This window comes from Procambarus clarkii, chromosome 24 (genome assembly GCF_040958095.1).
Source record: "Procambarus clarkii isolate CNS0578487 chromosome 24, FALCON_Pclarkii_2.0, whole genome shotgun sequence".
Lineage (NCBI taxonomy): Eukaryota > Metazoa > Arthropoda > Malacostraca > Decapoda > Cambaridae > Procambarus > Procambarus clarkii.
Window position 1 is genome coordinate 3,391,212 of NC_091173.1, and position 14,680 is coordinate 3,405,891.

Genomic DNA, 14,680 nt, shown 5'->3' on the forward strand with positions numbered 1-14,680 from the left:
TAAACGAACATATCCACAAGGGCTGTCACGAGGGTTCGAAACCTACGTCCGAGAGGATCCCAGACGCTGCTTTAATCGACTGAGCGGCACACACGCACAACTGAAAACTCAACACCCCATAAGTGACTCGAACCCGGACCACCATGAGCACATTGCAATTGATGTACGCGGTGCCTTAAACCACTCGACCATTAGTGAGTGTACAAGAACCTGTGTGTTCTGTATACTGAAGACTGTGAACTTTGTATAAAAACACACACAAACACACACTCACACAGAGTGTGAGTGTGTGTAATAGTGCTGCCTATTGAGGCAGGTTAGAGATAATTGAGGATATGCAAAAGAAGTATGAAGAAGTGCTTAACACTTTCACGCTTTCGATTAGAGATAACTCGTCACTGGTTTTTCTTACGATTCCGCATAACTGCCTACTTTTCTCGTCAATCGAAAAAATATTTCTATAAATTCCATTTTTTAAGCGAAATGGATGGGGATACTTTTGTTTTGTAGAGAATTTATTTGCGATTTTTTTGGTACCAGAATGAATATTATATCACATAAACTTCTATGAGTAAAAAAAAAAATACACAAAGTATGTTTGGGGGTGTGGCGAGCGTGTGGCAGTGGGTTCCCTTTAGCCGTTGATATATCCAACACGTGGGAAATATTTGTATGTGTTATGTATATGTCTGTGTAGGGAATTTTACTGCGATCACTGTCATACAAATTATAAAATGTTTCAACAAGTATAAACATGACAAACATCAAACGAACGAAAACAATGCGTTCGTTTCTGCCGCGAACGCATACTGAGCGACGTGGTTCTATATTTGGCGCTTCTCTTACACATGCTTTGTACAAATGTTATACAGTTCATCTTATAGAAAATTTATTGCGAACACATTGGTATAAAAAAGAAATACGTACATAGAAAAGTAGGGTCAGGAAACGTATAAACTTTCCAAGCATGATTTCCCCCCTGTGTTTTCGCCAGTGCGCTCGCGGCTAACTACTCTCCACTTCACACACTCTTGCGGGTGGGCAATTACCTATATTAAACAGTCATATGCATATGTCCGTGTAGAGAATTTTATTGCGATTCCAATGATACCAAAATTAGCAATGTAGGACAACTGTAGGCTTCGCAACCATTAAGAGAGTGGAAACATTTTGTTGCTGTTTGGCGCTCTCGGCGAGTGATCTGCATAGTTTTTTATTTGGTGTTGATACTCCTTATGCTTGGGCGGCATTTTATACGTATGCTCTTATAGACAATTTCATTGCCAACACAGTGATACCAAATTTAAATACGTGCGCCTTCAATTATTGTCAGGACAGTCAAAAGAGTGTACACTTTTTCGGTTTTACCGCGTAGGCGCGCGAAGTGCCGAAAGCATCTGGGGTATTTTTTTTTTTGAGCGCCGAGAGCGCGAAAGTGTTAAATTGGAAGAGGACAATGGAACTCTTTGGAGTGAGCTTTGCACTCTAAAAGGGAGTATTCTTCAGCAAGGTAAGATTATTACTGCATTAACAGACAAGGTAACAAATCAGGAGGAGCAAATCAAGGAACTAGCGAAAGAAAATGAGGCGTGGAAAGTGAAGTGTGGTGACTTTGAAGAAATAAACAAGAAAATAGACTCATATGGTGAACAACTCCAAGCAAGCCTAAGGGCTAACATAGAGTTAGGTAAGGATCTCCAACTGGAAACTTCACTGACAACTCACATAGAGGAGGTGAATAAAAGAAGAAATAAAAGCGACATATGCTGAAGTTGTAAAAGAGAAAGAGACTATCAAAGAAGTGTGTTCGGAAGTTAAAACCAGAAATGACCAACAAGAAGCAGAAATTAGGCAAGAACTGGTTACCAACAGTAAATTAGTACAAAACACTGCAGACAGAAGTAAGTCCATAATAATTTTTGGATGTTTAGAGAAGGAAATTTCATCTAGGGCCTCCGGAAATTTGTTTTTTTCACATTCCATTCAAAACTCCCGCGGCTACATGGGGTTCGCATCAGGTTCCTCAGGGCTCTTGTAAACAGACGCCATCTTTAAAAAAAATCGTGGTCCACATTCCCGGATGTGAGAGCCTCAGTAGTGAGTGAGCAACCAAGGCTGGTGCATGCAGCACGAGCTCACAGCACTGCTGTTCAGCTTGTGACCACAGCATTGCCTAATAATGTCAAAATATATATATAACTTGTATTATTTAGCCATGATAGTATTACAGAAGAGCCTGAGTGTGATAATGACTGGGTACAATGTTCAAATATTAGTGATTCAACGCTGTTCACGATGTTCACAGCGCTAGCCACAGCACCACAGCATTATTTCGTCCATCTAGGAATCTTCAAACGACTTCTTAGGTTCCTTTACAAAATAAACTTGTGGTCAATTATGTATTTACAGGATTTAGTGACCAGTATTGTGATAACAGCAGGATTGTGGTGATAATAAGCACTGTGCATAGTATTGTGGCAGTTGGAATTGTGGTGAGGGAACGAGGGAGAGAATCGAGATAGCCTCACTGTGTGGCAGCCACTCTTGTTTTGCTCATCATTCTAACTTAGTGGTTCTCTATGGTGGACACATATATACATGCGGTATATACAATGTGTGTATATACCCATGTACATATGTGCGTAGTATTGTGGGAGGAGTAATTGTGGTGAGGGAGCAGGGGAGAGAATCGAGGTAGCCTCACCGTGTGGCAGCTACTCTTGTTTTGGTCATCATACTAGCTTAGTGGTTCGCTATGATGAACACATTTGTACATGGGTATATACAATGTGTGTATATAGTGTAATAACAGCCACAGGAGTATGTTGGGAGGAGCTATTTTGGTGAGGGAGGTGATGTAATCGTAGCGTCGTCTTCTGACTGCTGTGTGATTTCTCATGCAGTGTGTGGTGGCCACTGTAAAGTTTGGACACAATACCGGCTTACTTGCATAGTTCTGGTGAATAAAACATGTAGATAGATATATAAAACAAGTGTAAATCGTGTAATACAAACAATAACAGTATGGTGGGAGGAGTAATGTTGGCGAGTAAGATGTTGGAGGAGTGAGGGAGGACTGGCTGGTGTGGCAGCTGACACTCGCAGAGTTCTGAGTGTGTTGATGGTGAATGTATATAGTGTGTGATAGTGTATAGTGTGTAAATAGACTGTATATATACATAAATTAGCATAATACAATGGAAATATGTGCCGGATATGTGTACACGTGTCATGCATGTAACAGTGTCTTCGGACAATATGTGCTCGTTATACATAGGATTGGCACATAAAAGCATATAAAATGCATTTGGAACTGTATGCAGAAAATGAACAAAAATATATTCGCGACAACTCGCACATCCTGCCCCGAGGGTGTATGCTACGGGCGACCAGGAATGATGACGTCACGCACGAACTTATGGACCCCATAGCAGCTAAAGTACTTACAATTTCAATCTTCTGTTACTATACCCTTACTCAGGGAAGGGTTTTTGACACTTTAAAAACAGAAAAGCATTTTTTCCAGAGATTTTATTTCCTGCGCACTGGGAAATGTCATATTTGGAGGCCGCGCAGTTAAGGGGTTAAATGATGGTCCTGAAAAAGCCAAGAAAGAATGGACAAGACAACCAGATCAGAGAACTTATGAAGAGAAAGAAAATGGTGAAAAGAACGTCAGGAACCTTCATACTATCGCCGAGACGAAGCTCTCAGGTGGGACACCATCAACAAAGCCACTTGATCACCATACCCATAATTGATCAGGTTGGTGATAAACCCGCATCAAAAAGACCAGATGCGAAGAGCAAAAGAGAAGACTGAACCAGCCGTGTATCAAACCGATCCGATCTGCTGGAAGAGGCAGACCTGCGGAAAATGCCCTAGGTTCGCTCACCAATAAGCAGTGCCTGAAACCAAGGCACCACTAGGATTACTCTCCCATGGAAGGACTCCAACAGAATTATTACCCGAAGCAACAGCTGGACCAAGGAAAAGAGGTACAGGCTGAAAGGCATCCATCCGGAATGCTCCAGTGTCAGGAAAGGGCACCACATATATTGGGATACGCCGAGACCACGCCGAAACAAAGAGGTCCACTTCTGGGAGCCCGTACGTCTGGCAGAGCAGACTAAAGAGTCGGCATTGACCGTCATTCGGACGATATACCGAATGAACCGAGACCGTCCACCAGGACGTTGGACACTTCCCGGATATGAACTGCACAGAGAGTCAAACCCTGAGAAACCAGCAGACGAACCACTTGAAACGACAAGCCCTAAAGAGGCAAGAACCAAAAAGAACCCCCGCGGTTCAGGCAATCAATCACCGGAGAACAGTCTGAATGAAGCTGGATGTTCGAACACCGAGCAACCCGAACCGTCCAAAGCGACAGCTAGACCGCCGCGAATTCCCACACCGTGCTGTGAGCCCGACGCAAGGACGGACCCCACCGCTCCTGGCCGACCTAGTGAGCACTGGACAAAAAAGCACAGCCGAGAGACGATGTGTCCGTGAATACATCGAGCGAGGGCCCGGGTAGGCGCTAAGGCACCGAACCCCGAAAAACCCGAAGAGGAAGCCAGAGATGTAGCAACCGACGCAAGGCCACCCCTCCCCCCCAACCCGAGGCCAAACCCATCGATCGCAAGAGAGGTAGAAGGGACGTTCCCGAAGGAACCAGAACAGACGCCAAAGATAAACACGACCTGGCAGGTAGACTAGCTAGGCGAAGATCAGATTCCCGCACAGCTGCTTGAGCATCCACAGAATGACCTGGGAACCCCCCCCCCCCCAGAAACAGCCAAAGGCGGGACAGCAGCCACAGCAGAGACTTCGGAGGGAGAGACAAGGAAGCAGTCAGAGTGTCCCACAAAAGACCCAGCCAGGTCTGAACCGGAGAAGGAACCAGATGGGACTACCCCCAGTACATCAAGAACCGGAACCCAGCGAGCTGGGAAAGAACCACCCCTCTGGTGAGCAGACAAGCAGACCGACTGGGAGCCCACACCAACCAGTCATCGAGGTAGGCCAAACCCGAACCCCTAGCAGACTAAGACAGGCCACCACGAACTGGGTAAGAAGCAGAATACGCAAAGTCCCAGGGCCAAATCAAAAGTAAGGCAACGAAAGTGAGAAGCCAGTCTCTCCACGATTTAAACCAACCAGTTCCTTAACCCCGGAGGAAGAGAGAGACGCCAAAATGGAAGACACACACGCCAAAACACCTGAGGTCAGAGACACTAACCAACACCACGGGTTAGTGTCTCTAGTGTTAGTTATGGGCTGCTTCCTAGGGTATGTGTATTCACCTAGTTGTGCTTGCGGGGGTTGAGCTCTGCTCTTTCGGCCCGCTTCTCTACGGTCAATCAATCAACTGTTACTAACTAAAACCTATATTTTTTTATCCCCTCCCCCCGCACACACACACACCAAAGTGGTGAGGTGTCACCAGCGGAGTCCCACAGGGCTCTGTACTTGGACCCATCCTGTTCCTAATATATGTAAACGATCTTCCAAAGGGAATAGACTCATTCCTCTCAATGTTTGCTGATGATGCAAAAATTATGAGAAAAATCAAGACAGATGAAGATAGACAGAGACTACAGGATGACTTGGACAAACTAGAGGAATGGTCTAGAAAATGGCTACTAAAGTTCAACTTAGGAAAGTGTGAAGTAATGAAATTCAGCGAAGGGAACAGAAGGCCAAACACAAGTTACCATCTGGAAGATGAAATCCTGCAAGAGTCAAATAGAGAGTAAGATCTGGGGGGTTGATATCATATCAAACCTATCCCCAGAGGCCCACATCAAAAGGATATCATCAGCGGCATATGCTAGGTTGGCCAACATAAGAACTGCCTTTAGAAACTTGTGTAGGGAAACGTTCAGGACCCTGTATACCACTTATGTCAGACTAATCCTGGAATATGCAGCTCCAGCCTGGAGTCCATAACTAGTTCAACACAAGACAAAGTTAGAGAAGATTGAGCAGTATGTCACCAGGCTTCTCCCGGAACTACGAGGTATGAGCAACAAGGAAACGCTAAAAGGGCTGAAGCTCAAGTTCCTGGAAAACACAAGAGTAAGGGGAGACATGATAACCACCTACAAAATTCTCAGGGGAATTGACAGGGTGAACAAAGACAAACACTTTAGCATAGGTGGAACACGAACAAGGGGACACAGGTGGAAACTTAGTATCCAAATGAGCCAAAGAGACATTAGAAAGAATTTTTTCAGTGTCAGAGTAGTTAACAAATGGAATGCATTAAGTAATGAGTGGTGGAGGCAGACTCCATACACAGTTTCAAATGTAGAAATGATAAGATGATAAGAGCCCATTAGGCTCAGGAATCTGTACACCAGTTGATAGTTGAGAGCTAGGACCAAAGAGCCAGAACTCAACCCAGGAATCATACTGTTTACTGAACAGTATGATGGCATCAAATAAGGTAAATAATACAACACCACAACATATTAACTTCATGGCCATACTGAATAAATACTGGGTATGGGAATACAATAATAAATACCCATGGGATAACTAAAACCTATATTGTACCTACATTGAGACAGTTAATGAATAGTTGCAAAGCATCCAAGTACAGCTGCACACAACCGCATGCTTGAATGGTGTTTTGATTGGAAAATGCCTTTGAAGTACGTGCTGTGACTGATGTTGCATGACAGATGCTCTTTGCAATGTTCATCTGAAATAAGAGAACCACATTTAGAAATTCCATGCATCTTTCTATAAAATATATGTATACTATATGCAATTGATGATCACTAAACACTGATCATTTGCATGTGGAAAATCCACAGAGAAATCGGAAAGAGACATGAACGTTTCGGCCGATCTGGGCCTTTGTCAACACCTGACTGAAAGAAATCGCAAAGAGAGAGTGGAAGCAGACACTAGACCTGACCACCATCTCCTTGGGGAAAGAATTAACCAGAAAAAGGTATAGATTAGCTTAGAGTAGTCAGAAGGATTTAAGCAGTAAGAATAAAAGCTTAAAGGAACAACCTCATTGAACCTACATAAAATATTGAAATAATATTGTTATGAGACAATATAACTATCATGGTTTTTTCTTAAACTGTTGTGCAATATTGTAACTTAAAACAGGGTCAAGTTTGTACATACCAGTACTAACATTGAGAAGATTTGGACATTGACTAATTAGGGCAGACTCAATTAAATTCCGTTCCACAAAGCCATTGCAATTGGCAATGCTTTTCGCCCCATCCCAATTAATAGTGTGATCACACAAACTTGTATGTAGATACAAAGCATTAGACGTTTGGGCAGTTCTTATACTATAAGCATGTTGGGACATACGTAATTGTAAGGATTTTCCAGTTTGTCCAAGATACACAGACTCACAATCATTGCAGGGTATTGAATACACACAACCAGCTGTACCAGGGGAGGTTTTTATTAAATTAGACTTGATCGTATTACTACTGAACACCAAATTGATATTAAGGTTCTTAAAAACTGGGGAAAGTTTCTCCAATCCCATCGCATAAGGTCCCACCAATGAGTTTCTAATTTCTGGTTTAGCTTTGGAGACATTATTATAAAACGTACGTTTAGCTTTCCCAAATGAACAATCCAATAATATCTTGGGGTACTGTAAACTCTTCCCAATTTCATATATTTTAGCTATCTCTTCATCAAAAAACTCAGGGCTGCATACCCTCAAAGCTCAAAAAAACATTCCTGAAAATACTGCCTGTTTAACTTTACTATGATGATTCAAATAATAAAGAACAAACGACCCCACGTTGGTAGGTTTTCTATACACATTAAATTTGAACCTTCTATTGACTCTATGAATCAAAATGTCCAAAAACGGAAGAGTACCATTCTCCTCATTTTCACATGTGAATTTTATTGAAGGTACCAAAGAATTAAGTTCATTAAGAAAAACAATTTGGTCTCGGTCACTCGGCCATAAGCACAAAATATCATCGACATACCTAAACCAGACTACAGTAGAGGGGATAATCCTAGATAAGATTTTTGTTTTGAAGAACTCCATATACAAATTGCTGTAAACTGGGGATAGGGGATTGCCCATTGCCATTCCAAATGTTTGTTTGAAAATTTTTCCATTGAAACTGAAATAATTGTGTTTTATACATAATTTGATAAGTTGCAACACATTATTGGTCTGCAAGCTTAAATTATATTTAGGCAGTTCCTCACGTAGGTATTCTAACATATCATCAACAGGCACTTTGGTGAATACAGCAGTCACGTCAAAACTTACTAGTTTAAAATCAAAATTCAAATTTAGTGTGGATAGCTTATTAATTAATAACTTAATTAATTAATAACTAAGACTTAATTAATAAGCTATCCACACAAAATTTGAATTTTGATTTTAAACTAGTAAGTTTTGACGTGACTGCTGTATTCACTAAAGTGCCTGTTGATGTGCCTAATGAGATATTGTTATGAGACAAAATAAATAAATAAATAAATAAATAAATAAATAGATAAATAGATAAATAAACAAACAAACAAACAAACAAACAAACAAACAAACAAACAAACATACATACATACATACATACATACATACATATATATATATATATATATATATATATATATATATATAAACCCTGGCTAACACCTACATTAACCTCAGTGTTGCACAACCAGGTGGCACTGCCACCCACAGGGAAGCAGCCAAATCCCGTAAGTATAGAGAACTGGATCACCACTACAATTTTGTCCCCATTGCTTCTGAGACGCTCGGCGCCTGGGGTAAAAGTGCTACCAGTTTTTTGAAGGAACTGGGTTGAAACAACAAGGGACCCGAGAGCTGCAAGCTTTCTTTTCCAGCGCCTCAGTGTGGCGATACAGAGGGGAAATGCGCACTGCATCCAGGGTTCCTGCCCGCCATCTGAGGAGCTGGAGGAACTCGACAACCTATGACAACCATCTTTGTAACCCATATGTAACTCCTTTTTTGTAACAAAGTTCAAATAAAGTAAATATATATGTGTACATACAAAAGAATGGGGGTGGTAGGAGAAGATAATATTAGTGTTCAGTGAGAAACCACAAGGTCTCCTCTGAATACTTTTTATTTTCTTCTCCGAGGCTATGGGTCCCCACATTGGCACAAGTGGTGGTACCCTCACAATCAAAAAAAAAAAAAAAAAAAAAAAAAATTATATATATATATATATATATATATATATATATATATATATATATATATATATATATATATATATATATATATATATATATATATATATATATATATATATATATATATATATATATATATATATATATATATATATATATATATATATATATATATATATATATATATATATATATATATATATATATATATATATATATATATATATATATATATATATATATATATATATATATATATATATATATATATATATATATATATATATATATATATATATATATATATATATATATATATATATATATATATATATATATATATATATATATATATATATATATATATATATAATCTATCTACCTCACACACACACACACAAACTGCATGGAGTTATGACACAATATTCCATTGAAGTTCTATTTCTTCACTTATTCACAACACTCTGGGTAAAAATATGTTCTGATAAACATGTAATCAAATAGCAACAAAAGATACTTGTCATTTTGAAATGTTCAGTACTGCACTTTGGAATACACACACCTGTCTGACAGGATCTTGTTCTTGAGCTAGTCTCTCTGCCAGGCAGCTGACTTTACCAAACACTGGTGACAGAATGTTCCTCATCAAGATTTCTTTACGCTGTGCTTCAGTATTACCAGAAATGATAAGCATTGCAGCTGCTTCAAACACATACAATTGATCATCATTTGTCAGAAGGGGTGTAACTGAAAATATATATAAATATTAGTACAGTACATATATACAAATGTCTCACATAATAAAATAATGTTAAATTCAATTCTTGCCTCTGAAACTAACATCAAAGGAATACTTACATATAAAGTTCTCCAAGATGAACCATATACCATGTCATATCACCTATGCTACTTGTAAGAAATCAAAGAACTAATCATCCTCAAATGAGTGCTCAGGTAATCTATAACTAAAGACACCTATGCTTAATTTTGCTACTTTGATCAGCAGTGTCAAAAAACCAGCACTGAACATAATGAAACGGCATTTTCTGGGTGAGACCCGGAAACTTCCCGGAGCTATACTGGGCTGATGTTTATATATGAGACCGTGGCAACAGTCAATCGATGGAGTTCTAGACCTACTGGGGATCAGAGCCAGAACCTGGCCCCCCTCAACAGAGGGACGAGGAGCAATGGCCTAAGACACCCCTATGTAATTGGAAGCAGTCTATGCCTGCCATCTATCTACCTGCTCAGGTAACCAGAAAAGCAGGAATTCCAAAACAAACTACAGGTGGGACAAAAATTGCAAACTGAAAGCAAAACTAGCAAGCAGAACTAACTCCCCAATCAAAAAGTCCGAGAAAACTTGCGGAATGGGGCAGAAGTGAAATCCACCCGAATGCAAGCTGAAGCGGCTCTGCCAGCCTGCATGATACAAGGCGGCAGTATTCAGCATAAGATGACGGTCCTGAAACAACCAAGAGAGAGAGAAAGGACAAAACAACTCTATCAGAAATCGAAGAACACCTAGGAGGAGACAAAAAGTGCCGAAAGGATCGCCAGGCAACATCATACTGCCTTCGAGATGACACTCGCAGGTGGGACACCATCAAGGAAGCAACCTGATTACCACCCAAGTGGACATAAACCAGAGTAAAAAAGACCAGACACAAAGAGCGTAGAAGATCGAACCAGCCACGCCTGACAGCTGGGTGGACAGCGCTTCGGATTCGTAGTCCTGAGGTTCTGGGTTCGATTGCCGGTGGAGGGGGACATAAATGGGCAAAATGTTTCTTTCACCCTGATGCCCCTGTTACCTAGCAGTAAATAGGTACCTGGGAGTTAGACAGCTGCTACGGACTGCTTCCTGGGGTGGAGGCCAGGTCGAGGACCAGGCCGCGGGGACACTAAGCCCCGAATTCATCATCTCAAGGATCATCTCAAGAAGCAGCCACGTGCTATGACCTCGACAAAAGGACAGACCCCCTCGACTCTGGCCGGCTTGGTGAGCACTAGTCACAAAACCCCAGCCAAGGGGCTCTGAACACATCGAGTGAGGGCTCATGGAGGCGCCACGGTACAGAACCGCAAAAAGACCAAAAAGGAAGCCGACAAATGCAAAGCCCCCGGAAGCCGAACCCAGAGGTCGCGAGAGAGGCGAAAGGGACGTCCCTGAGAGTACCATAACAGCCGACGAAGCACACACAACCCGGCGGGTAGACCATCATGGCAAAGTTCAGGCTCCCACACAAATTCCCCGAGCAACTGCTGCGTGACCCGGGACCCTCTTAGGAACAGGATGCAGCTGAAGCAGAGACTCCGGAGGGAGAGACGAGAAAGCGGTCCAAAGTCCCACACAAGACCCAGCCAAGACCGAACCAGAGAGGGAACCAGATGGAACTTCCTCCAGTTCACCAGGATCCTGGACCCGGCGAGCTGAGAAAGAACCAAATCCCTGGCAACAAGACACGCAGACTTTCTGGGAGCCCACACCAGCCAGTCGTCAACATAGGCCAGAACCAAAACCCCGAGTGGTTGCAGATGGGCCACCACGACCCTGGTAACACGTGTGAAAACATGAGGTGCCAGATTCAAGCCGAAAGGAAGGCAATGAAAGCTTTAACCCCGACATCCCACAACACAACCGAGCCAGTCCCTGAACCCCGGATGAATCAAGACGTGCCAATAAGCGTCCCAAAGGTTCAGGGACACCATTCAAGCACTCGTCTCCAGAAGAAGTCGAACCTGGGACAGTGGAGTCATCCGAAAGGAGGGGACAAAAGACCCAGGGGTTCAGACAGGACACGTCCAGTTTGAACCTCGGGTCCACACAGTCCTGTTTCGGGACTGGAAACAGATGGAAAACCCATCTGAGGGAGGTCGTCATTTCGACCACACACAAGCACACCCACTCCAAGATGACCCGACAGCGCACAGGAGAAGAGTCCTGCTCGCCAGTCCCAACCCCCCCGAAGAAGGAGGGGCCACTCAACGCCACCAATGGCTGCTCGAAATGACCCAAAAAACAACAAATCGTGGAACCAGGCATGAGCAAAAAGAGCAAGCCTCCCGCCCAATGCCCAGTCTATGTGACAAACTGTGAAAGAAACGACACCCCTTACGAGAACCCGACCTTCACACAGAGTGATTACCACGCCGACCAAACGAAAATGGATCTGAAGGTTGCTCCACCCCCGAAACTGGCACCAATGGCCTATCACGATGCGAGGCACCTCGTGCCCTGGCACGACCCTTCCGGGAAAGATACCCCACGGGGCACCCTGGAGAACCAACAAGTCCGACAATGGACGACAACTGGCAGAAGCTGCCTGCAGATACTGCCAAACCACAGAGTCCACAAACCTATGAGCCAGGGCCCAAGCAGATTCCAAGGAGGACGCAAGCACTGCCTGCTGACACATGAGACGAGAAGCAAACAAGAGAGACACCGCATCCCACAGGATTGGTACGAACAGCTTAAACAGGGCAGTCAACACACGCGCAGCCAAGACCAAGGCACCAGACCCAGGAACGGCCCCAAGCACCTCCACATCCTCCTTAAGCCAATCCAAGGACAGCTCCAGGAGGAAAAAGAAAAGCAAGACAACAGGCTACGAGCGAGCAAATCCTCAGCAACTAGTGTAGCCGAGAGGGTGGGAGAACCTGCACACGAAGCTGCACGATGCCAACATCCCGAGGAAGGGCAGGGGCGATCAAGCACGCATTGAGGTGATCAAACTTGCCCCCCAGATAAACCTGGACTACTGTCAAAGCCTTTCGGCATTCAAGCGTGCGGGAACGACAGAACATATGCCATGCCTCCAACGAAAAAACAGGGCAGTCCCCAAGCTACGATGACTCCGGAACCTAAGAACAAACCCAATACGGAAACGAAGATCCAAACCTGAATGAAGATGGATCCATTAAAGAGGCATAATCCGAGTCGTGCAGTGGGCAAGCCGCAATTACCTCCCGCACCTCATGCGGTGGGATGCGGGAAGCTGAAAACCTCAGGAAGGACGGGACAGACGGACCCGAAGGAACATGAAGGGGCTGACACCAAATCCAACTCGTGTGCCACCTGCTCAGGCGGCGCATAAGCAGGCCGGAGTTGAAACAACGCACGAGACAGCTTGCAAAATGGCGCAGAAGTTACAGCAATACAGAAAGCAAGCTAAAGCGGCTCCGCCAGCGCCGCCCGATACGAGGCAACAGTATGTGGCAAGATGACAGCCCCGAACCCCCACAAGCGAAGGACGAGACCACGCCAATAAAACGCAACTACCGAAAAAATTACAGAAGGAAAAGGAAAGACCGCCAAACAACCTCACACTGCTGCCAAGAAGAAGCACGCAGGTGGAACAACATCAACGAAGCCACCTAACCACCAACAGAAGGCGTGAGACTCAACGCAGAACCGAACCAGCCCAACCATGGACCAATCGAGCCTAGGAGGTGGAGCCGCGGGAAGATCTCGGGTGCGACCACTGAACAAGCAAAGCCGGAAACCCAAGCAGGCAAATTTGGATTTGCCGACTTGGCAAAAGATTTCTTGGCAGAAAAATTTCCCAACGCCAGCAAGCTCACCAGGAAACCGGAGACTACGGTTCCGACGCGAGACTAGAGAAGGGACACTGCAAGACCTTGAAAATGCTAACTGTCAGGGTAAGCTAGGAAACCAGGAACCCAAACTTGGCAAAAGACACAAACAAAACACACAACAATGTGTACGATAATATGAGAAAAAAACAGAAAAACATAAGAAAAAAGACTAGAAGAACAGCCCCAGCACCAGCGGCTAAAGACAAAAGTGTAGAAGGAAGATGAGAAATGAAGAAGGCAGGTAGCAAACAGGAACGAAAGGGACACGGCCAACAACACACAGAGCTGCTGGTCATGTTCCAAGATAAGACTAAACTGAAAAAGATGAAAAGGTTTGCCACCAGACTAGCACCTGAGCCGAGGGGTACGAGCTACAAGGAGAAACTACGGAAATTAAATCTCACGTCACTGGGAGACAGAAGAGCTAGAGGGGACATGATCACCACATTCAAGATTCTCAGAGGAAGTGATAGGGTAGATAAAGTCAGACTATGGAACCCAAGGGGCACATGCACCAGGGGACACAGGTGGAATTGAGTGTCCAAATGAGCCATAGAAACGTTAGAAAAAAGTATTTCAGTGTCAGAGTAGCAGCCAAGTGGAAGGCATGAAGAAGTGATGTGGTGGAGGCTGATTCCTACACACAGCTTCAAGCGTAGATATAGAGCCCAGTAGGCTCAGGAACCTGTACATTAGTCGAATGACAGGTGAGAGGCGGGACCAAAGAGCCAGAGCTAAACCCCCGCAAACACAACTAGGTAGGTACAGAGGCCATCAAGATGTCAGGCGAGTGACAGGTGAGAGGCAGGACTAAAGAGCCCAAGCTCAACCCCAGCAAGCACAACTTGGTGAACACAGAAAATCCAATGGATATGGAAGGGCTAAGCCAGGCACTGCA

At 43.7% G+C, this 14,680-nt stretch overlaps 1 protein-coding gene across 1 annotated transcript in view; it reads right to left on the reverse strand.

Moving 5' to 3' along the window:
• Positions 1–14,680, reverse strand: part of LOC123761798 (exportin-T) — a 209,248-nt gene that overhangs the window by 40,869 nt on the left and 153,699 nt on the right. The window contains 2 exon segments of the mRNA XM_045748017.2: positions 6,569–6,712; positions 9,743–9,927. Coding sequence (XP_045603973.2) covers positions 6,569–6,712; positions 9,743–9,927 — 329 coding nt within the window.